Raw genomic sequence first — 24,292 nt, forward strand, 5'->3', positions numbered from 1 at the left:
AACTCAGACTGAGATGGCCAGGAGTAAGGGTAGGGGCTGGAGAGAAAAGAGTCCAATAGAATCATGAATTTCATTACATTTCATTTCCATTTCATTTATGACGGCAAATAGCCAGCATAAAGCGATGAACTGAATCCCAACAGGGCATTGCTATTCCAACAAAACTGCAGCTAGGGCTAATTTCTTTCCCACGAACCCACTCAAGCACAGTTCTATAGCTGCTTTTCATGCTCCCAGTTATGGAATTTAAAATGGTTTTAAAACAACTTTATTGAAAATTATGCCCTTATGTTCCAACTCCATCAACAGATTTTTTCAGATGCCAGAGGCACATGACATAGTCTATGGTTTAATTGCTGCTTGGGCTTTTTCCAAAATTTCTTCTCTAATCTTTGGATAATCTGGGCATGTCTTCAGAACCTTTCATAAAGAAGAAGAAATGATTAGCTATTTTTGAAGACATATAGCAAGAAACCACCACCATCTGTATCTGTAGCTGCCATAATGTAGTTTGGCTGGGATTCTGTAGAGATTTATCAGGATACACTCAAAGAGGAGATCAGCGAAGACCAAGAAGCTCCCTCAAGAGTCCTGATATTCGCCAGCAAAGTCCTGCTTCAGGGCTGTGCCAGATGTCATAACCACAAACGAGAACCGCAAAATGTAGGACAGGCAAGAAAAGTGTAGAAGGACATTACCAAATAAAAGCTAAAAACACTCTTATAAATCAAATTTCATTTCATATGGTTTGTTCACAGCTATGTTACATATGCTGTATTTTATTATGCACTCAACCATATTTTTCTGATCAACTTATCTTCGTTAAAATTCCTCGTTGGCATGCAATACGCTTACAGAACTCTGAACAAGACAAGTGTTTTAATATGGGGAATTTTATGCAATGTATTTTGTATTTTATCGTATGTTATAAACCGCCGTGATTGCAGGAACGGCGGTATAAAAATAAAGTTTCATTCATTCATTCATTTAAATTGTACTTTATGAGCAACAAACCCTTGACTGAATCAACATTTAAATTATTCCTTTCACTTGTCTGTTGTATTGAAATTAAGGGAAAAGGCCTTTCAACATTTGCATTGTGTCCTCAAGCAACCCATTGCCTAACATTTTTGCTGTCCTTTCCTCCTCCAAGAAACACATGTGCCCTGAGCTCTGTGGGCAGATCTTTGTTGCTGCTGCTTCTAGGAAAAAGAACTTTAGAATAGGAAAGGAGGATGTCTGGTCACCCTGGGTATGTTGGACATATTCTAGGGCATACTAGCAGTTTGCCAGGGTCCTTGCAGGCCTAACCTGAGAATTAAAAAGAATCACTTATATTATACAAAGATTCCTTGGTGAACTCACAGGGGTTGTGTAACTGTAAGATCAGTGAGAAATAGGTACCTTAAGAGCAAAAGCACTGACAACTCTGATCTATAACACAGAACACTGAATTACACTTTAGATGACTTACATCATGGCATACATCTATTGCTTCCATGTATCTTTTATCTTTTAGATAGTTGAAAGCAAGCTTAAATCCTAGAGGAAGAAAAGAAAAGGTCAGTGTTCCGTGTAATATCAAGTGTTCAATAAAAATGAAACTGCAACAACCATTTCGGAGCATAGGCGCTTGCTATTGTTGAACTAGAGTTCTATTGATTTGCCAGGGATTGTGGTCCTTTTAAAAATCTTTTTAAAAAATCTTTTAAAAGAAAGAGCTGAAAATGATCTCTATGTATGAACAAAATGAATACTTAGGTATTGACTATATTAAAGCAGCAATCCTCTACATATTTATCTGGGAATAAGCTGCACTGGACACAAAGGGTTTTACTTCTCAGAAGTTATGTATAAGTTACATAAGAATCTGAGGCCATACAAGTTAAACTTGAAAATAAACTACATCACAAAAGCACATTTAGTGAGCTGGAGAGTTTTAAGGTACATGCAATACCAGTGACTACCATGACAAATAATATTATTGATATTTTGCAAAATTGATATTTTGTACCTCAGCTTTTATTTTTACAGTACAGGTTTCCACAAGTGGTGCAGAGCACACAATAAAACAGAAGAATTGTGATTTCAGCAGTTTTCCACAGTATAAAGGGCAAAACGAACAAAGGGACTAACTTGTTAAATACAGAAGTGACCTCAAGAGATCAGAAGGAAGCAAAAGGCATAAATACACCGATCCGAGGAAAAACTTGGGGGGGGGGGGGGAGGCTGTATGAACTTGCTAGCTCCCCACTGTTCTCTCTCCCACCCATCATTTTATACAAGTGTATAAGCCTGCATTGCTTCCAACATTCCTCCCATCACAGACAACATTAGAAACCTGCGAGGAGGCAGAAGAAAAAGCAAACGGCCACCAGCATCACCTATGTTTTTATAGTCTACTGTTTTTATAACATAATTTCATTCTTATTGGCCTATGAGAGCCACCCTGGAAATCTTGTTGGCTGAAGAGTGTGATTAAAATCTTTAAAGAAAGAAAAAAAAGAGAGAAGAAAGAGTTGGATGCAGCTTAGTTCTCAGTAGACACATTTAGGATTGCACTGCACAACCCCAAACATGACTCTCTGTTCCTCCCTCCATCCAAGGAAGTGGGGCCACCAAACAGTAATGCCTTTACTTACCAACAGCAGGATTTGCTTGATTACTATATTTCCAAGCTAATTCATAGTTAGTTGCAGCATCTTTGTAAGCATGTTCCTTTTCTGAGATATATCCCAAGCACTCATAAGCTTTAGCACACGACTGAAGAGAAAAATTATAATGTAAATATATATATATATATATATAGAGAGAGAGAGAGAGAGAGAGAGAGAGAAAGAAAGTAGTAGTAGTTTACCAGGGCTTTTTAGTTCTTAATGAGGAGCCAGAAGCATTAAGAAGCTACAATGCTCAGCAATTTCCTTTCAATAAAACGTTGGCGCCTAAAGATAGTCAGGGGGACAGTTCTGTTCTTTGTGACTCCAAAGATTAGTTTGGAGGAAACAAGTGAAAGCTGAAAGGGTGTTGTAAAGGGGCCAAGAACCTCAGAAATTAGACCTGAAAATTAGGCCTGAACAAGCATAAAAGTAAAGCATGCTAAAAGTAATTGAGGAAAAGTAAAAGATGTTGGCCCAAATTCTACATTACCTATTTAGTTATACAATATTTCCTGGTCCAGCTCCTCCAAATCTACTTTAACAGGCAGTAGTCACACTGACAGATGGATGTCTATTCACCTGATGACCCAGGTGCAAGTGGATGACATTTCCACCTGTTCCTGCAGTCTAGGACTGCAACAAAAAATTGTGATGGGATCTTGCTTCTGATCATCTCAGCCTTGCTTGCCAGTAAGGGAGGGAGCACAAATATTATCCTCCTGTACCCCAGTCACCAGCTGAACAGACCTTCATTTCTCAGTCCAGCTGCTGCCATGATCCCCAATGGTTCTCCCAAACCTACTTTACCAGGCAGCAGCTGCATTGAGAAATGGAGGTCAGTTCATCTGGTGGTTGTTACTATGCAGTGTTAGTGAATAGGGAGTATTTACAGATATGTAACTCAAGGTTTCCTGTCCCATAATTGCAATACAGAATACTGGCTGTTGTATTCAGAAGAAGTGATTCTTCTAAATATGAGCTAAGTATTATATAGTTTGAACACCAGAGAACATTCAAGAGCAAGCCATTCTGAAAATATTTAAAAAAACAAACAAACAATAATCAGGATCTCAATCTAGATTTTGACCATGAATCACTCTAGTGTCTAAATCAAGAGTTGGCTGTTTCTCTTTAAGAGTGGGAACTTCTTGTTCTACAATAAAATAACATCTCCTCACAAGGACGTAGCCAGGATTTTGGGAAGGGTGGGGTCAAGACTAAGTGCCACCATTTTGAGAGGCTAAGAGCCCCCCCCAAGACACAAAAAGAGGGTCGAGCGTTTACCCGCGACACCTTGATGGCACCACTTTAACTTCCGTTATGGCTTCATGCAATGGAATCTTGGGAACTGTAGTTGAGTCATCTGTCAGGTGCCACAACAAACTACAAATCCCAGCATTTCATAACATGGAGCCAAGGGCAGTTAAAGTGGCATCAAACTGGATTATTTTTTCAGTGCAGATGCAAACTGAGTCCTTCCTCTGAAGGTGTTTACATCAGATAAATTCAGCTCAATAAAGCAAAGTGCAGCTGCTCAAGCAATGAGCGGCAGCCACTCTGTTCATGCTCAGAGACACTCTGCTCATGCTTTGAGACACTGTATTCCAACATCTGAGCTGAGCTGCGAACCCAGGCTGCATCCACACATTTCATTCCCACTTCCAAGAGGGATTTTTAATTTTGAGATACACACACACACACACACCTTTTAATTCCAAGACCTACCTACCTATCTATCTATCTATCTACCATAATTTTTAATTCCAAGCCTTTCTTTTTATATTAAACAAACCCCTTTAAGAGAAACCTATTTTGGGAGAAAGGCAGGGTATAAAATCAATCAATACAAAATTATTGTGCAATAGTCCATCAGTGCATGGCTTGCATTATAAGACTTTATACCTTTATACATTTAAAAACAATTAAAATCACAGTAGGCTCAGAGTGCTACAGAATCATGGAATCATAGAGTTGGAAGAGACCCCAAGAATGGCCATCCAGTCCAACCCCATTCTGCCATGCAGGAACTCCCAGTCAAAGCATCCTCAACAAATTATGTAATGGAGGTGTCCATCTACATTGTAGAAAGATATACTGTAGATTAATACTATGGAAAATCACCACCTTGAGTCTGTATATTGGGAGAAAGGCGGGATATAAGAAAATAACAACAACAACAACATCTGGGTATTGTAGTTTTGTGAGACATTTAGCATTCTTTGTCAGAGAGCTCTGGTGGCACAACATACTACAAATCGCAGGATTTTCCATAGCATTAAAGCAGTGTCGAAATGGATTATTTCTGCAGTGTGCAGCCTTATTAAACTGCAGTTCCCATCAGTCTGTGGTGCTGCTGGATGATAGGACTCCACAGCCACGATTCATCATCTTAGATTGATTCCATATATTAATTAATTAATCATAAAATCATAGAGTCAGAAGAGACCCCACGAAGGGCCCTGATCCAGTCCAACCCCATTCTGCCGTGCAGGAACTCTCCATCAAAGCATCCCCATTGACATGCTGAAAAAGGGCCAGCTAACTGTATTTTATTCTATTTGTCTTTTAAAAAAGAGAAAAAACAAGGCTGGAAGGAAGCCTCTTGCCTTTTTGCATCACAGACCCACCTCTTTTTTTGTTGTTGCAAAAATCCAGAAATGACTGTTTTTGAAAACCTGAGTCCATTCTCAGGAGAAATGTCCAGAGCAGAGTCTGAGTCTCCTTTCTCTGGACTTCCAAAACCCCAAACTGACCCTGAGAGCATCTGGTCTGACCCCCAACTCAAGGAAACTTGGGAATCCTGAAGGTTTAGATCAATGACTGAATTATTGAATTATACAAGGCATAGTGGTCTCAGGGTTTTGCTGAAGCTCAGTATGCAGAAACACAACATTATTTTAAAAATATAGTGCATTAAATTACCTTCAGTCTATGTCTATGAGATGCATATGAGACATACATGGATCCCATCTCCCAGTATAATATCCCATTAGACATAATACTGTATATCAATATACCAAAATCTGAAAAACTCCAAAATCCAAAATACATCTAGTCCTCAGCATTTTGGGTAAGGGACATTATTATTATTATTATTATTATTATACTATATTGTACATGGATATAACAGCTAAAAGTTAGAAGTCACCATTTCCTTCTTTTATTCAGTTCTCCCTGAGGGAGGAAGGGGGGGAGGAGGAGGAGGAGGAGGAGGAGTGGAAGCCAGACTCTGAAGGAAACGAAAGCGAGTCATAGGGACTCCCTCTCCCTCTCTCTCTCTGTCTGTCTCTCTCCCCCTCCCTCTCTTCCTCCTCCCTCCCCCCTCCATTAAAGCCACGGAGCAGAGGGAAAAGAGGAACTTTTGTTTTGTCTTTCCTCTGTTCCCTCGCTGTGGTTTTAATGGAGGGGAGGGAGGAGGAAGGAGCTTGAACGCCCCCAGGACCTGATAGGGGGGGTTCCGACCCCCCAACCCCCCCTGGCTACGTCCTTGCTCCTCACCTTATTGTACCGTAGACACCGTCTCACTTGCTCTATTGCAAGGTCATGCTTCCCAGTAGAGCAGTAGATATCTGCTAACAAAATCCAAGCCTTTTCTAACTCATCAGCATCTCTCAAAGTCCAGTTCACCTTAGTCAAGCGCTTCAACTGGGTCCTGGCTTTAGGTATATGTTTAAGAATCACATTTGCCTGAGCCATTGCCAAAATGGCTGGAACACTGTCCCTCTGTTAAAAAACAAACAAACCAAAACCAAAAACAGATTGTTCACAAGATTGTTTTTGAAGCCCTGATTTTAATTATGATTTTCTATTTGGGATAATGTTTTTCATCTCTGTCTCAATGAAAACAGAGTCCAGCAGCAGAATTTCACAAAACATGTCGTTCAACCCTCGGTAGTAGATCTTTTTGTAGTTTCTACAGCCCTTCCCCTCCTGATTTTATGCCCCTTGGTTAAATGAACATGTTTAAAATACTTTTGATGAAACAAATATACTCTGAGCTTGCCGAGGGTACCTTCTCCTCACTATTACTGCCAGTCTATACATATAAAATTAAAAAGCAGAATTCGCTTCCAGTCAGAAAGGGCATAGCTTCCAGATAGATGGAAGCAGCGGCAATTTCTGTTTTTAGTAATTTAGCATAACTGCCATTTATTTGATAGCATTCAGAGAACATTGTCAAAGCTCTAAGAAAACTCATTCTTTGATGTTACCTTACAGTGGTATTCCTGTACTGTTACAAAACGTTTTGCTGCTATTTTGCACCAGTTGTGTTTGACCACCAATTTTCTTACTTTACCTCATTTTGGCCCATTTCTGTGAATACTTTCAGGGCCTTCTCTACATTATGTCTTTCTTTTGTGGCCATTAAACAGTAGCTCTGCAACATCTCCACTTGATTCTGACCCTCCTGGGAGTGAGGGTAAAACTCCTTCAGAAGCTTCTCAGCTGTGCGTATCCCATGGTGTTCAGATTCTTTCTTTTCCTTTAGACTACTGTGAAAAGAAAGTGTGTGAAGTTTCCAAGACTATGATGTGCTGGATAGCATTAAGGAAAACAGCATTGACCTCCACTTAGTTTGATAAAGGTAGTATTAGAACATGACTTGGATAACTCCTGATCAATATACAAAGTATAATTTTCAGAGGTATTAATCCTAGGATAGGGAACTGCTATATGTCCTGTGGAAGGTAGTATGCAAACTGCTCTCCTTTTGGGCAGCTACTCAGAACAAGTCACTATAGCCAGCTCTGAATGAAAGAAAATAACAGGTTGCTGATCTGTAACTAATTCTTTCAAGGGTCATAGAATCATAGAGTTGGAAGAGACTGCAAGGGCCATCCAGTCCAACCCCATTCTGCCATGCAGGAAATCCAAATCAAAGCATCCCCAACAGATGGCCATCCAGCCTCTATTTAAAGACCTCCAAGGAGGGAGACTCCACTACACTCCGGGGGAGTTTGTTCCACTGTCGAACAGCCCTTACTGTCAGTAAGTTCTTCCTAATGTTGAGGTGGAATCTCTTTTCCTGGAGCTTGCATCCATTGTTCCGGGTCCTGTTCTCTGGAGCAGCAGAAAACAAGCTTGCTCCCTCCTCAGTGTGATATCCTTTCAAATATTTAAACAGGGCTATCATATCACCTCTTAACCTTCTTTTCTCCAGGCTAAACATACCCAGCTCCCTGAGTCGTTCCTCATAGGGCAAGGTTTCCAGACCTTTCACCATTTTAGTCGCTCTCCTTTGGACACATGGCTCCAGTTTCTCAACATCCTTTTTGAATTGCGGTGCCCAGAACTGGACACAATATTCCAGGTGGGGCCTGACCAGAGCAGAATACAGTGGCACTATTACTTCTCTTGATCTAGACACTATACTTTTATTGATGCAGCCTAGAATTGCATTGGCCTTTTTAGCTGCCGCATCACACTGTTGACTCATGTTCAACTTATGGTCTACTTGGACTCCTAGATCTCTTTCACACGTAGTTTCATTCAGCCAGGTGTCACCCATCCTATATCTGTGCATTTCATTTTTCTGCCCTAAGTGCAGTACCTTACATTTCTCTGTGTTGAATTTCATTTTGTTAGCTTTGGCCCAGCTTTCTAGTCTATTCAGATCATTTTGAATGTTGGTCCTGTCCTCTGGAGTAATTATTCCTTCTAATTTGGTGTCATCTGCAAATTTGATAAGTGTCCTCCCAATTCTGTCCTCCAGGTCATTGATAAAGATGTTGAATAACACTGGGCCCAGGACAGAGCCCTGTGGGACCCCACTGGTCACTTCCCTCCAGGAGGAAAAAGAGCCATTGTTGAGCACCCTTTGGGTTCGGCCGGTCAACCAATTACAGATCCATTTAACAGTTCCTTTGTCTAGCCCACATTTTACAAGCTTGTTTGCAAGAATATCATGGGAAACCTTGTCAAAGGCCTTACTGAAATCAAGATATACTATATCCACAGCATTCCCTTCATCTACCAAGCTGGTAATTTTATCAAAGAAAGAGATTAGGTTTGTCTGGCATGACTTGTTTCTCTGAAACCCGTGTTGACTTTTTGTGATTATGGCATTGTCTTCTAGATGTTCACAGACTCTCTGTTTAATGATCTTCTCTAGAATCTTTCCTGGTATTGATGTCAGACTAACTGGATGATTATTGTTGGGATCCTCTTTTTTCCCCTTTTTGAAGATGGGGACAACGTTTGCCCTCCTCCAGTCTGCTGGGATCTCTCCTGTCTTCCAGGAGTTTTCAAAGATTATTGCCAATGGCTCCGATATTACATTTGCCAGTTCTTTTAATACCCTTGGATGGAGTTCATCTGGTCCCGGAGACTTAAATTCATTTAGATTAACAAGGTGTTCCTCTACTATCTCTTTACTTATTCTGTGCTGAAATTCCCCTATTCTGTCCTCTGCTCCATTATCCTCAGGTTGAGCACCCTTTGCCTTTTCTGAGAAGACTGTGGCAAAGAAGGTATTGAGTAATTCTGCCTTTTCTCTGTCTTCTGTTAGCATTTTGCCATCTTCTCCACGCAGTGGCCCTACCGTTTCCTTCTTCTTCCTTTTGCTGCGGACATATCCAAAAAAGCCCTTTTTGTTGTTCTTAACCTCTCTAGCAAGCCTGAGTTCATTCTGTGCTTTAGCTTTTCTGACTTTACCCCTACACATGCCTGTTATTTCTTTGAATTCCTTTTTTGTGATTTCCCCCTTTTTCCATTTCTTATACATGTTTCGTTTCAAACTTAGCTCAGTTGAAAGTTCCTTAGTCATCCATCCTGGTTTCTTGAGACATCTCCCATTTTTCTTTCTCACTGGAACTGTTTGAAATTGTGCCTTCAGTATCTCTCTTTTGAGAAACTCCCATCCGGTCTGAACTCCCTTCTCTTTTAGTATTTCTGACCATGGGATCACCCTCAATACTTCTCTAAGTTTACTGAAATCCGCTCCCTAAAGTCTAGAATGCGTGTTTGACTATGCCTGGCTTCTCCTCTCCATTGTATAACAAACTCCAGGAGAACATGGTCACTTCCACCTAAGGATCCCACCACTTGCACCCCATTAACCAAGTCATCCTTGTTGGTTAGGATCAGATCCAAAATAGCTGCCCCCCTTGTCATATATGAACTTACACATAAGGATTTTATACCTGTGCAGCACTACAACTGGCACATTTAGAGTTGTGCAGAGGTTTGACTGGAACTCCACCCCGATTCTCCATATTGCACTTCTAAATACAGGGTAGTTTCGTCCCATCCTCTTTCTTTCAGTCAGTTAGTTAGTTATATAACTTAGTTATGAAGAGTGAGTAGGATATAAGAGGAGGTTGTTCCATAGCCCGGAGCAAAGGAGCCATAGAAAGGGCCTAGGATGGTTGTTGAGGAAGAGGAATAGTTGTAATGTGAAATTTGAAAAGTGGAGAACTGGTGCCGCATATACAGTACCAAGGAGAGAGGAGGCACTGAAACATGGGCAGAAGGCAGAGCTGACATATTGTAGCTATCAATCCTGAGCTTGATGTCTTATTAGTTGGTAAATGTAAGAATTTACATGTACATTTTGAAGTCCCTGCTTGGTGAAACTCCAAAAGATAAAGCAGTTTTGTTATGGTGGCATCTGCCCAGAAAAATAAGGTACTGTGAATGTTTGTGTGAAGGTGTTTATCTGCCCCATGCAGAAAGTGTACAGCTTAAACAGGGCCTTAGAAGACATCACCATTCAGGCTCAAGCTTTCTCAGGGTTAATGAAAAACACAGAAGTAGAAAATTACAGAAGACAGATGAAAATAGCTTAAAATGAAAGGAAAAAAAGAAGTAATCAATGGCAAAAAGGTACAAAGAAACTACTCAGCATCCAACGCTGTTCATGTGGCAGATAAACAGGGACTGAGGGGAAGAGGCTGAGGGGCACCTAGATGTGTGCTGTGGAGTTTAGGAGCTGGGTTCTCACCACAACTCTACTCAGATCTAGAATGTTCTGATTATTGCTCTGCACAGGTGCAAGTCCCATATAGTACCTGTCTCTCAGAGAGATGACATAAAAGAACTTAGTGTTTCATACATGCTGCATTCATTCACAGATATTAATGCTTGCCTTATCTATAATAGTTTGGATGGAACATAACCCTAGAACAATAATAAAAGTCTGAATGAAAGAGATAGTATTACAGAACTCCCTCCCCCTCTACTTTCACTGATACTTGTTCTCCAAGTATATCTGGAGAAGAAAAGGAAGATCATTTCCAGACTGTTAGTGTTAAATATATTTAGGAATAGGAACATGTTATTCCACTTTAGGACTTTTCCTTTACCTGGCATCCATGGTATTCTGATTCTCAAATGTTTCTCCACCTATTATCTCATTATCAGGATTTAGACATATCTGAATCATATAGCTAAGGGCTTTCTGGCCCCAGTCACTATCCTTGCGAGCTTTGTTGAAGAACTTCAATGCCTGATTAGGTTGCGTCATATGCCTGTTCGTGAGGAGAAAGTATTTAAGACAGAAGTGCCATTTGAGAGTTTTGGAATCATCAATTCTGCTATCAAGAATGTATCCACATGTTCTATTTCACAAGGGAATGGCCATAAGTCAGTACAGAATCAAGTAGGCTTAATCTCATGCCAGTCATTGAGTTTAGCTGCACTTAATTTTGTATTGAAGCATGGGTGATAAATCTGGAAGAGGCACTCTATTTCCTTCTATGAGTGTAGAAAAGAACACATAAGTCTATTCAGATTAAAGACACTTACTGAAATATGTGCACTTGCCAAGATTTATAAACTGTAAACATTACAGGATATCCTAGAATTTATTTGGACATGAGTTGGAATAAAAATCTGATTCATTTTGAAATCAAGAGATGACACTGCAATAAGCTTCTTGGGTCTACTTGCCTCCAGTTCTTTTTGAGCTGGAATCCGGAAAGTGAGGCCCTTGAACTGCATATGTCCCCAAGGACATTTTTAAAGGACTTATCCCTCCCGGCACTAGAAGAAAATAAAAATTCAGCCAAGATGCTCCAAAAGTTGAAAGAAAAGAAACCAGAAGTGGATCTCTGGCCTCTTGGAGTTTTGATTTTTAATTTCTTTCCAAATTTCCATCCCTGATGTGAGGCCTGGGGGTAAAAATCTCTTGGATGATTCCCTTCCTGTTGTACAAGGGCCAAATAGACAGTTGCAAGGGAGAAAGGGAATCAGATTAGGATCATGAGATTGGAATTTCTTCCCATGCTGTTGTGCAGTTGCTAATGGCCCTCCCAACACTATTTACCTCATGGGGAACCTTACAGATATATGAACGAAATATATGCATGATATGTGTAAGTTGTATGTATCAAAACAGAAGCTTGGACAAGGAGAGCCTTTCTACTGGGAAAAAATTCAGTAGGGAAGGTCTATTCCTGCCTCTTTGCACTTCCATAGTCTAAATCCTCATTTGTGTCTCCCCTGCCACTCCGTCTCACAACAGTTTCTCTTTTTTAAAGCCACAATTAAATATATATATATATATATATATATATATATATATATATATATATTTAGCACGCACACAAAGTGCAATTGACCTTGAAGTCTATAATATATTTAAATATTGTTCTGTACAACTTGCCAGCAATAAAGTCCCATGCAATAGTTATAACCAGGTTCCAAAGGTATTCGAGTTGATTTTTTCTTGGCCAGCTCAAAAAAATGTGTAGCATCTGCAAGTTTACCACTTCTTCTCAGCAAATCAATCAGACTCTCCATGACTGAGAAGTTATCTAAAAGTGTACAGAGAATGTTTTAGTATTTCCAACCAAAACACATTTGAGTATTTCCAGGTCTTTCACAGATAAATTCTTGCTGACATACAAGATTGAAACAAGCAGCACTCCTTAGATGGAATGCAAAGAAAATACCCAGATACACATATGTCCTTTCATCAACAGTTCTGGTTTTTACTGTACGAACCTGATGTTATTGTACTTTAACTTGTTTTATTGTGAGCTGCTCAGGAGGGCCTTTTAAGGACCTAAAGTCAGCATACAAATGTTCTCATTTATTAATTTAAAAAAATACCTGGTGTTTTCTCCAAAACGTTTCGGTACAGGCTTATAGCTTGTTCATACTTCTCTTTTCTAAACATAAGGTTTGCCATCATCTAGCAAAAGAGCAGACATTTATTACTTAGAGCAACTAAATTATAATGCTCTCTTAGTTTTCATAAAACTTTGCACAAGGCAGAGAAATGGTTAAACATTCACCAAGAACGATTCAGTGTTAAATGTTCTTGAAGCAGTAGATATGTTAAAGATATCCCTGGAATTATATCTGCTATCCCAATCCTGTTTTGATGATAGCCTTACTGAGTTAGAAGAGTCATGTATATCTCCTTCAATCTACTGAGAAGTGTGGTGAACAAACCAACAAGCCAGCCAGTCACCAGCCAGAGGCCAGAAGCAGTTGGTTGAGTCAATTGGGTTTTAGAATCCTGAGAGGAAGGGGAGTCTAGTGAATGACTGTTGGAAGAGAGGTTCCAGAGAGATAGTCAGGGATGGTTAGGGGTAGAGTCTTATAGGAAAGGGCTCCCTACCGTTATATACATCCAGGGACTCTAGGCAAGAGAGTAGCTGGAGTGCAATATCCTGAGGGATATTTTAAGTGGTGGCTGTGAAACCCAAGTTTAAGTGGAGCAAACTGATAGTGGGACTGTGTGAGTCCTAGATAAAGACAGACAGTGTTCTTCGTTGAGAAGATTCTAAAATAACTAGTAACTGTAACAAGCTGAAGCTAAGTAAGAAAGTAACAAGTGCATAAACCATCTGAGCAAGTATCATATTTTCAAACCGTTGTTTTAAATAAAGTTTTATTGTTTGATTGAAAAAGGACACGTCTGGAACTTAAATCATTACCATGCTGCTAACACTACCAAACCAAGTTTAAAAATACAAGCAGTCTTCACAAAACACTGGTGGGGGTGGGGGGGGATAAGAGATCCCATGGGCCCACTATCACAGAAAAGGACTGTGGTTGCGCATCACAAGAAGTCTTCTAAAATGAGTACTGAATGCCACCCAAAACCAATTATCTCTCAGATAATGATTTTCTTAAGACATAGTGCCCTGGAGTGTTAACATCCTTTTCCAAAGAAAATAGTGAAACAAGGCAAAAATAACTTCTTCTGATCTATGATGTTATTGTACTGGATGCATATGATGTATGCAAAGGCACTGCAGGCAGACCTTAGTTCATAGATGATCTGTGTCACTGAGCCTTCTGTCAGTCAAGACTGCTATTTAGACCAATATGAACCTCGGCTTCAACCCTTTCCCATATGCATTCTCTACAGCTGTTTCAGAGTTCAGAATGAACAGAGTTCAGGGGCTCTTCAGTTCATAGAATCGTAGAGTTGGAAGAGACCACAAGGGCCATCCAGTCCAATCCCCTGTCATGCAGGAAATCTCAACCAAAGCATCTTCCTCCCATCAGGTGGCCATCAAGTGTGGTTATCCATATAGATAAATCAAGTCAAAAAGAGTGGTTCTCTATAGAGCAAAGGTTAAGTTTAGTAAGAGTTAAAAGATGTACCATTGTTCCAACTTCATTGGTTTCATCATCTTGAAGCAGGAGAGTAGAATAATGCTCACACTGGTCCAGATCCCCTTGCAACAAATACAGGTGAGCTAATTCTAATATTATCTGAAAATAAAATGAAAGCACAACTTAATTAGCACAATAACTTTAGGGATGGTGCTGATTATTTTGTCAGATATCCAGTTATTTCTCCATACAATTGCATTTAGCATCCAGAGTTGTGTTTTTTTTAATAGCATCATTTGATACCAGACTGCAGCTGTTAGTAGGGTTCTTAACATAAAGTAACTTCAGTTTTATGCAGTCTATGGCGCGTTACAGACAGCCCAGAAAGGGCAGTCTCGCACCGCTGCCGGTTGCTCCTCTAGGGAGCCGCAGCAGCCAAACCGCACGGCTCCCTCGCGGAGCAAGAAGAAGCGCTAAAATAGTGCTTCTTCCTGGGCCCTGGAAGAGGCGCTGCAAGGCGTGAGGCGTGCACTCGCGGCACCACTTCTGGTGTGCGACGTCTGGATGCTGCGCATCCGCGAGGTCAAAATGGCAGCGCCCATCTGTATTATGCGCGAAGGGCAAGGCGGATCAGGAAGCGCTGTCCCTCACACGTAATGACGGCGCCTCAAGGGGCCCATCTGTAACGCGCCTATATCTCCCTTCCTTGCTTGTTACCCATCAATGTGTTCAGAATTATCATCATAAGAAAGCTGATAGCAAGAAAATAAACTCATTTGAAAGGTGGTGCTTGAGAAAAGTTCTATGGATAGTGTGCACTGCTAAAAAGACAAAACAATGGCGGGATACAGACCGCCCCTTTTTGGCGGTCTGCACCCGCCCCTTTCCCTGATGGATCGGGGCCTGAGCAGCCACAGTGGCAGTCCCAGAGGCCCCAATCAGCCGTTTCTCCAGGCCTCGGGGAAGTGGCAAAACGACGCTTCCCTGTGGCCTGGAAAGGGGTGTCCTTGGGGCTTGGCCCTTTTCTCTTCCATATCACTGGCACAGCCGTGTAAAGGCTGCGCCAGCGATACACACAGTGAAAAGAGCTCCATTTCGGAGCTCCTTCCAGCACTGCTGGAAGGGCGCCACAACTGCCCTGCAGCAGCGTGAGCACGTCATACCTGTGTTGTTTAGCTGTGGCGCGGGCATGACGTCGTAATGGCGGCACCCATGTAGACAGGGCACCACCATTTTGATGCCGCAGTTACATGCAAAGGTTGCGGGGCATCTGTAAAGGACGCCCCGAGACAACCTTAGCACATATCCAGGCCAGTGCAAAGTGGCGGTCTGGATACTGCCATTGAATCTTAAAGCAAACCAAGCCTGAACTCTCCCTAGAAGCTAGGATGATTAAATTGAGACTGTCATACTTTGGACATAACTTGAGAAGGCATGACTTATTAGGAAAGGCAATAATGCTTGGTAAGGTAGAAGGCAGTAAGAAAAAAGGAAGACCACATTACAGAGAGATGGACTGAATCAAGGAAGTCATAGCCCTGAGTCTCCAAGACCTGGACAGAGCTGTTGCTGATAGGGTGACTTGGTGGTCTTTCATTCATAGGGTCGACATAAGTCAAAATCTATTTGACTGCAGTTAACAAAATTTTGTTGAGATCTCTTAAAACTTGAGCTATAGATGATCCAAACAATTTGGAGCATGCACTATTGATTAAAAATGTAGTGTTTCACAGAATCAGACTTATCCATTCAAGCATTCTTTTTCTAAAAAAAATGTTTTAGGAACCAGCATAGTTAATTAGTAAGGACAAATTTTCTGTATCAGCTGTTTCAGTAACAATGCTTAACTTAAGTGTGGTACAGACCGCCAACAAGCAGTGTACCAGTGACGGTATTAGGGTTAGGGAGCACACACCATGTACACACTCCCTAACCCTAATACATGCTGGTGGCGTGATAATGGCAGCGCCCTGTGTTACATGGGCACCACCATTATGACGTCACAGATGCGTTGTGTCCATATGGCATGGCGTGTGTGTGATGTCTTCATGCTGCCCCAGGCTGCTTATGGTGGCCTGGCTGCGGCGCGAGAAGGAGCTCCTTCTGAGCATGCGCCTTGTTCCTGCAGCCACAAAATGGCTGTGGGAATGACACCAGGTAGAAAGGGGCAAAGTGGCCCCTTTCTCCCATGGCTCTGACTCTCAGGGTGTCCAGGGGCTTGAAGCTCCAAGGACACCCCTTTTCCAGGGCACAGGGAAGCGGTGCTTTGCTGCTTCTCCGTGGCCTGGAAAAGTGCCAGATTGGGGCCTGTGGGCTGTCGGTATGGCTGCCCTGGCCCCAATCCTCCGCGGAAAGGGGCAGATGCGGACCACCTCTTTTCCGTGGTCTGTACCGGGCCTTGGGTCCAAAACACACTACAGAAACAATCCAGTTTGGGACCACTTTAACTGTCCTGGCTCAGTTCTATGGAATTCTAGGAACTGTAGTTTTGTGAGTCATTTAGTCTTCTCTGTCAGACAGCTCTGGTACCACAATAAACTACAATTCCCAGGATTCTGTAGCACTGAGCCAGGGCAGTTAACTCAGTCTCAAATTGGATTGTTTCTGGAATGTGTTTTGGACCTAGGAAATCTGTCCTGGCCATGTGCACCCGCAGAATAGGTCTGTGTGTGTATATATGGGTATGTGTGTTGTGTCCCTTCCAGTTGTTTCTGACGTATGGCAATCCTAAAATGAACCTATTACAGGGTTTTCTTTGCACGATTTGTTCAGAGGAGGTTTGCCTTCCCCTGAGTCTGAAAGTATGTGAGTTGCCCAGTGGGTTTCATGCCTGAGCTGGGAATCAGTCTCTGGTCTCCAGAGTCGTAGTCCTACACTCAAATCACTATACCATGTTGCTTCCTACACAATGGACCTCCTTCCCCCCATGCAGCTGATGACCAGCAAAACAGATTTGCAGTGTGGAGTTATTATGTGGCAATAGTGTCACAACTGTGACTAAGCAATTATGAATATGCTGTACCTGTTTTGTATCCACAATTGCTACTTAGTCGTGATTATGACACTATTGTCACAATCATAATTCCCTCTCCAACCTAATTCACTGGACATCAGCTTCATAGGGAGAAGAAGGTCCATTCTGCTGGTGACTGAAGCATAGGTGAATGATGTTTCCATCATTGGAGGGTCAGGCCAGGAGAGGTTAATAACTACACAGTTGATGCAGAACACTGGCTTATATCTTTAAACTGGAGATTAAGATCATGCTTACCTTACTGTTCGTTGGAACACAAGACAGGGCTTCTGTGTAGTACTTAACAGATTTTTCATACTCCTTCTCTGCTCGGTAAAACTCAGCAAACTGTACACAGATCATCAATGCCACTTGTTTCTGAGGAGGTATTAATTCAGGCTGTTCCACACGGACTCGCTTCAGTATCCTTTGTTGGATATCATATGCCTGAAAAAAAAACAAATAAAAAGGCATCCTTGTTAGTACCATTTAGACATCAGGCTAAGAGCTTCTGGCAGGCATCTGCTCCTTGATTTGTACTGCTGGCTTTATTGCTCAGGTTTTACTACTAGCTTTTAGTATCATTGTAATGTCCTGGCAGTCCAATATTTTAATATTTTAATTCTATTCTGGCCAATTTATTCTTATAGTAAATGCTATTGGTTGTTTTTGCTTTTATATTGGTAAATGGCCCCAAGGCAATGTCAATTGGGCAGTATATGCACATTTTAAATAGACAGATATATACATGCCAAGTCAGGTTAGCACAGAAATCTTCTTCCCCAGTGTTCCTCAGGCAATTACCATATTTTTCTCCATGGGCTAAACTGTTTCTTTATTCCCTGGAAATTTACCAGAAACTGGTAGCCAATGGCCTGTGGACCAATACCAGTCCTTGGACCACTACATTGAGTAGCACTGCTGTAATCTATCCATCCTGACACCTGAAAGTGAAGCAGATCTGACAACCCTGAGCTGGGTTTATCCTTGACTGACTTCAATCCCAAGAATCTTTAAGGGGATCTTCAAAGCAAGGAGATGTGGTCCACTGAGAAAACCCCTTCCGAAGTTGTGATGTGAGGATCAAAATAAAGTACCAGAGAACCTGGGCAGAGCTCATGCAAATTACCCTAAACAATGTGACAAGGTGGCAGGTGAAAGTCACAGCCAATTAAATATGGTAGATTGGAAAGGGAATGTTTATATGCTGTCTAGACAAAGCTTGATGAAGACTGCAGCAGATCTTGGAAAGAACATGCCCCCCATGCCACATGTCTTCTTGGCCTCTGATTGCCCAGACATCCCAGCAAAAAGCTAGATGGACTTACACATGTGCACACCTTGTGTGATTTCTACTAAGCCTCTGTGAAAAGATAGTAACCATCTACACCTCCCCTGCACACCTCACAGATCTGCAAACAGGGGCCTAGGTAAGTCTGAGATCAGTGCCTGTTGCATTAAAATTAGCAGGGAAAGTTGTTACCTGGTTCAAATTTCAGCAACAGCTAAATAAAAGACTAAAGGTATATTTATATGTCTGTTGGTCACCACCTTTGAAACATCTTGGAGAGTACATTGGGCTTCTACAAAGTTGGCTTTTTACCTTGTTCAGAGTTTCCAAAACAACTTCTCCTCTTTTAGTTGTCTCGTAAACCTTCGCTAGTAACATCAGGTTCTTAACATCCTTCATCATTGAAGGAAGATCATCAGCTAGAAGATGGAAAAGATACAATCATTATTTGGTATCACCTGCACAAGGGTATAATGACCACCACCACTACTAGATAGTAGCTGCAGAGAAATGGTGTTGAATAGTAGGACTGGTATGTAAAATGAGTTGTGATGGATGACTGTCAGTTTTAATATCATCGTTTGTCACATTTATAATGAAGTTGGACAGCCTGAAAAGTCAAAAACAAACTGACCAGAATTACCCAGAGGGCCTTCTCCACCGCTGCTCCAAAGCTATGGAATGACCTGCCAAAGGAGATCTGCGACATTTCTACTCTTAAGGCTCTTAAGACAGATCTCTTCCGGCAGGCCTTCCCTACCTAGTTCCTCTCCCTGTTTACTGTGACTTACATTGCTCTGTCCACCAATTCTTCTCTTAAATTTAATGGGAAGAATTAAATTAAAATTAATTAAAATTCTTGCCTCGAGAAGAAGAACCCTCTCTCTGCACCTACTATCATCATCAGATCTAGGAGGGAGTGAAAAAGTCAGGCCCAGTTCTATCAGGTCTAGCTGTGAATTCTGCAACTTATGTCACTCTCTTTTAGCTTATTGTATTGTATTCCTGTATTTTTATTGCTGTAACCCATCTGGATTCCTTGTGATTGGGTGGGCTATAAATAAATAAATAAATAAATAAATAAATAAATATTATTATTGTGAAATAAGTTAAACTAACAGCCTGTACAGACTGGCATTATACTACAGCTTCAGGGCAGATTGGGGATGTGGCATCCAGATGGCGCAGTGCCAAAAGGAATGCCAGAAGGTGTTGCTACGGTGGCAAAGTCGCCCTTTCCATGGTGCAGAAAAGAGCCGCTTTTTGCAGCTCCTTTTTGAGTTGCGGAAATGCCAAATGTAATTACTGTGGCCCTGATCCAGCGCTGAAAGGGGTGGCCCCTAAGTGATAAGCAGCTGCTCACGATTACACAGTTGAGATTCATTACTGAGTTGAGGTTTGCATTCACAGGCCCTTTGAACTACACATTTACAGCACTGTGATTCTACTTTAACTGGCATAAACTTTCTATAGACTCCTGAGATTTGTAGTTTGGTGAAGTACTAGAGTCCTTTGGTAGAGAATTCTAAGTACCCTCTCCCGTTGTAAATCCCAAGATTCCACAGGAAGCAGCATAGCAGTTAAAGTGAAATCGTGCCACTATAATTGTGCAGTGTGAAAGGTCCCAGGTCTTTCCAGTCTTAGTTTAATATTTTAATCACTATTCCATGCTAACTCAACACAAGCCTAGGCGGTGATCTGCAACACATAGGAAGACTAACATAACCCAGATAACATTGTGAAGAATCCAGTTCTGTAGCCCTGTCTTTGTAGACACCATGGTTCATTTATTAAGGGCATTTGCATTATAACATTCCACTGGTGCCTGGCATTTCCAAAGAGGAGGTGAGTGGTGTCATGCAGGGTGACATGAATGACTACCCCAACCTCTTTTCAACAAATGAACTGTCAATACACTGTTCTGAAAGAAGCAAAATGACTGAATATCTGGTTATAAAATAAAGATTCCTCAATGTAGCAATGTTTTAGGGCCATGCCTAGTGTGAATTTGCTCCCACATAACTATTTGGTAATAATTATTAAACATAACAGATTTAACCCATAAGACAACACTAAAATTCCAGTAAAACACAGTAAATAAAGAGAATTATTACCTGGGTCATGATCAAGTGCCTGATTTAGTACTTTCTCTGCTTTGCCAAACTTTTTGAGCTTTAAGAGGAGATCAGCAAGATCATGACACAAGAAGTCCTGCTCGCTCATCTTGAGAGCAACTTCATAATAATTAATAGCCTAAAATGGATCAATAGATTTCAACAGACTGAGTACAACTGTAGATTACAAGAGAACATCCACAAGGTTTAAAAGTCATGCAATATTATCAGAGTTAAATTATGTCTCCCAGTAGACTTTATAATAGCACTGCAACAGATACAGATTTTTCCTGCATATAAGACAACTTCCAGGTGAGAAAAAGATGACCTAAAGGAAGTCATAAAACTGGGAAAATAATCAAGCAGGGGTTGCATGTTTCCTTTTCTTCGCTTATTTGACACTCATGCTAGCTGTTTAAATAATAACAGCTTTTTACAAAATACTTTGTATTTGTATCTTGAGGCTAAAGACTGCATTTCATCTTTTTGCTAAACCTCAAAGAATTTTGAAAGTTAAACAAACCAAGTAACTATACATAGGATTGCATTCAATTCTTGTGAATTTAACTGCAAGATTTTATTAGCATTTTTGCTTTGTTTTGGAAGGGTATGTTTTATGATGGATTTTTTAACAAGAAAGTTTTGCACAGAAATAAAAGCAAAAAGATGTGTGTGTGTACATCATCATTCTCCTGGGCTAGACAATCATTTGAATCACATGCAAATTTCTTTCTTGGCACTTATAACTCTGGAGCCAAACAGAATAATCCCAGGTTACACTTCCCAGTACAGATCTATGTTGGTACTTCATTCCTTGGGCAAATTAAGAATAAAATAGCAGTATATTTTAGAATCATAGAATCGTAGAGTTGGAAGAGACCACAAGGGCCATCCAGTCCAACACCCTGCCATGCAGGAAATCTCAATCAAAGCATCCCTGACAGATGGCCATCCAGCCTCTGCTTAAAGACCTCCAAAAAAGGAGACTCCACTACACTCCGAGGAAGGAGTGTGTTCCACTGTCGAACAGCCCTTACTGTCAGGAAGTTCCTCCTAATGTTGAGGTGGAATCTCTTTTCCTGCAGCTTGGATCCATTGTTCCTGGTCCTGCTCTCTGGAGCAGCAGAAAACAAGCTTGTTCCCTCCTCGATGTGACACCCCTTCAAATATTTAAACAGAGCTATCATATCACCTCTTAACCTTCTCTTCTCCAGGCTAAACATCCCCAGTTCCCTAAGTCGTTCCTCATAGGGAACGACTTAGGGAACTGCACTTATTTATCTGCAGTTATTTTATCTTCTGTGAGGTGCCTTAAAATCCAAGTGCATGGGAGAAAGACAGGATAGAATGAAAATCAGAGTAGCTGGGATAATGATGATGTTGCTGTTTCTCTGACTTGGACCTTAAGCAAAAAAGAACAACCTATTTCTGGACCTTGTTATATTGATGAGTGTAGACATAGGCTTGCCCAATTTTTCTTGCTACCGTTGCATCCAAAGGGTTCTTCTTTTGAGCTGCTTCATAAACTTCCAAAGCTTTCTCAGGCTAAAATAAATGACAAAAAGGCTGTTGTTACTTTAAAAAGGTAAAGGTTTTCCCTTTGACAAGATTGTCAAGTCATGTCTGACTATAGGGGGGCAGTGCTCCTCTCCATTACTAAGCCGAAGAACCAGGGTTGTCAAAGACGGCTCCATGGCCATGTGGCCAGCATGACTGCTTGTATTGCTGTTACCTTCCCACTGAAGTGGTACCTTTTTATCTACATGCACTTTTATGTGCTTTCAAACTGCTAGTGCAGCACAAGATGGGACTAGTGATAGGTGCTCACTCCGTCATGGGCCTCGAACTGCTGATCTTGGAATCATCAGAGTCGATGTCTTAACCACTGAGCCACTATGTTACTTTACTATACAGTTATTTTGGCATTTCTTTCTTTCTTGTTCTCTGCTACCTCGAGTACAGTTGGCCCTCCGCATCTGCAGTTTTGACTATGCAGATCTGATTATTTGTGGTCCTCCAGCGCAACTCTGCTTGATATTGACCATGAAGATGCTGGGGGACCTAGAGATTCCTAGAAAAACCACTTCTCTAGGCATGTGTAGGTCCTCCAGTGCGATTCTATAGTCACCTTCCAGCAGATGTTGAAACAGAGTTGTGCTAGAGGACCCAGATATTCTTAGAGAGGTGTCCTCTCATGTAAAAAAGTGGCTTTTTTATTTGCAGTTTTTCCACTTTCATGGGGGTCCTGTGCCCCAACCCCAATGAATGTGGAGGGCCCACCGTACTTACTATTACTTAAACTACAACAGCTACCATGCTGTTTACCAATAGTAAACCAATGGCAGCAGCAGAATTTACAGAAAGCTTTGGAATATTTAAAGGGTTTCACATAATATTTAGGAAAGACTGACTTTACTGGTAATGTATTCTCTTTCTCATATACATTATGGTATGATGCTGGGAAATGACTATATTAATTACTTGATTAATTATTTAATTAATTACTAATCACTAACCTCCTGAATATTCATATAGGCATCGCCCAAGAGAAGGCTCGTATGAGGACTTGGTAAATTTTCACAGAGCTCACTAAATAAAAAGAGGCATGACATTTACATTGCAATACAGCACAGGTATACTTAGAAGTCCCATTGATCTCAATGGGACTCACAGCTACACATGTGTACCAAGGATGGAAATTGTTCAGTCACCTAGATGCTGTTGAACTGCAGCTCCCAGCAGCTCTAGCTAGCATAGCTAACAATACACAATACTGGGAGATGCCGAGGAACAGCATCTGTAATATGACTTGTAATATGACTGAACAATTCTTATCCCTACAATTCTTGCCCCTGGAGTCTAGGATTATAACCTTAATAAATGATAAAAAACAAATACTGGTGTAGGAAATCTAATTTTGTTTGTTCACAATCAAAAGATTTTAAAAAGTGACATAGGAGTTTTTAATTACAATAGCTTCAAAAATAAAATGGGTCAAATTATATATTGCAAATTTCAAAATAGGACACACTGGTACATTACAGACCGCCCAGAAGGGGCGGTCTGCCGCCGCCTTCATTTGCAGCGCAGAGGAGCCCCAGCGTCCAAACCGCGAGGTTCCTCCGCACTGCAAATAAGAAGTGCCAAAATGGCGCCTCTCTTTGCAGCGCGGATATGATGCCACGAGGCACCAATGGCGCATGCACAGCGTCATAAGCGCCATGCGATGTGCGGATGCAGTGCGTCTGCTACGTAAACATGGCGGCCCCCCATGTGGAACAGACACCGCCATTTTGTACGGACCCGGTCCGTATTAGGGTTAGGGGCGTCCGGAAGTGACGCCCCTTTCCAATCCTAATATGGACCCAGTCCGTACTTTATGCCCGTTTGTAACGGGCCACTGTGTCTCAAAAAAATGAGGTTATCCATTTAAACTCTGTGTTCCTTCATTGGCCAGAATCAAGCCGGCAAAGAAAAGGAACAAAATGATATTGGAAAACTGGCCTTCGTATAACCTCACATCCTATTATTTGGTTACAGTCATGTAAAGAGCATAGAATAATACCATGAATAAAATTTAAAAATAAACAACTATGCAAACTGCACTACTTTTAGAGTAGAGGCATAAATCCGTAACTCAGAAGTGTATGATGCATTGTAGCTTATGAAATGTGTGTCTGAAAGTCCCCAAAATGAATCTTGA

General features: G+C 41.2%; 1 protein-coding gene across 5 annotated transcripts in view; it reads right to left on the reverse strand.

Annotated features, from left to right (window-relative positions):
* Positions 1-252: 252 nt before the first annotated feature.
* TTC21A (tetratricopeptide repeat domain 21A) overlaps positions 253-24,292 on the reverse strand; it is a 44,615-nt gene continuing 20,575 nt past the window's right edge. For 4 of the 5 annotated variants that reach the window (XM_042474525.1, XM_042474522.1, XM_042474520.1 and 1 more), the window contains 14 exons: positions 23,106-23,178; positions 22,024-22,134; positions 20,590-20,728; positions 18,788-18,894; positions 17,443-17,631; positions 14,220-14,330; positions 12,711-12,792; positions 12,262-12,412; positions 10,961-11,125; positions 6,955-7,150; positions 6,156-6,380; positions 2,643-2,763; positions 1,475-1,542; positions 253-420 (listed from right to left, as the gene is read on the reverse strand). In XM_042474525.1, the coding sequence (XP_042330459.1) occupies positions 343-420; positions 1,475-1,542; positions 2,643-2,763; positions 6,156-6,380; positions 6,955-7,150; positions 10,961-11,125; positions 12,262-12,412; positions 12,711-12,792; positions 14,220-14,330; positions 17,443-17,631; positions 18,788-18,894; positions 20,590-20,728; positions 22,024-22,134; positions 23,106-23,178 (1,816 nt within the window). In that variant the 3' untranslated portion in view covers positions 253-342. Of the gene's footprint in view, positions 421-1,474; positions 1,543-1,936; positions 2,486-2,642; positions 2,764-6,155; positions 6,381-6,954; positions 7,151-10,960; positions 11,126-12,261; positions 12,413-12,710; positions 12,793-14,219; positions 14,331-17,442; positions 17,632-18,787; positions 18,895-20,589; positions 20,729-22,023; positions 22,135-23,105; positions 23,179-24,292 lie in introns of those variants that run through there. The other variant, XM_042474521.1, reaches the window with a different exon arrangement.

This window comes from Sceloporus undulatus, chromosome 6, assembly GCF_019175285.1.
Source record: "Sceloporus undulatus isolate JIND9_A2432 ecotype Alabama chromosome 6, SceUnd_v1.1, whole genome shotgun sequence".
In the NCBI taxonomy this organism is placed as follows: Eukaryota; Metazoa; Chordata; class Lepidosauria; order Squamata; family Phrynosomatidae; genus Sceloporus; species Sceloporus undulatus.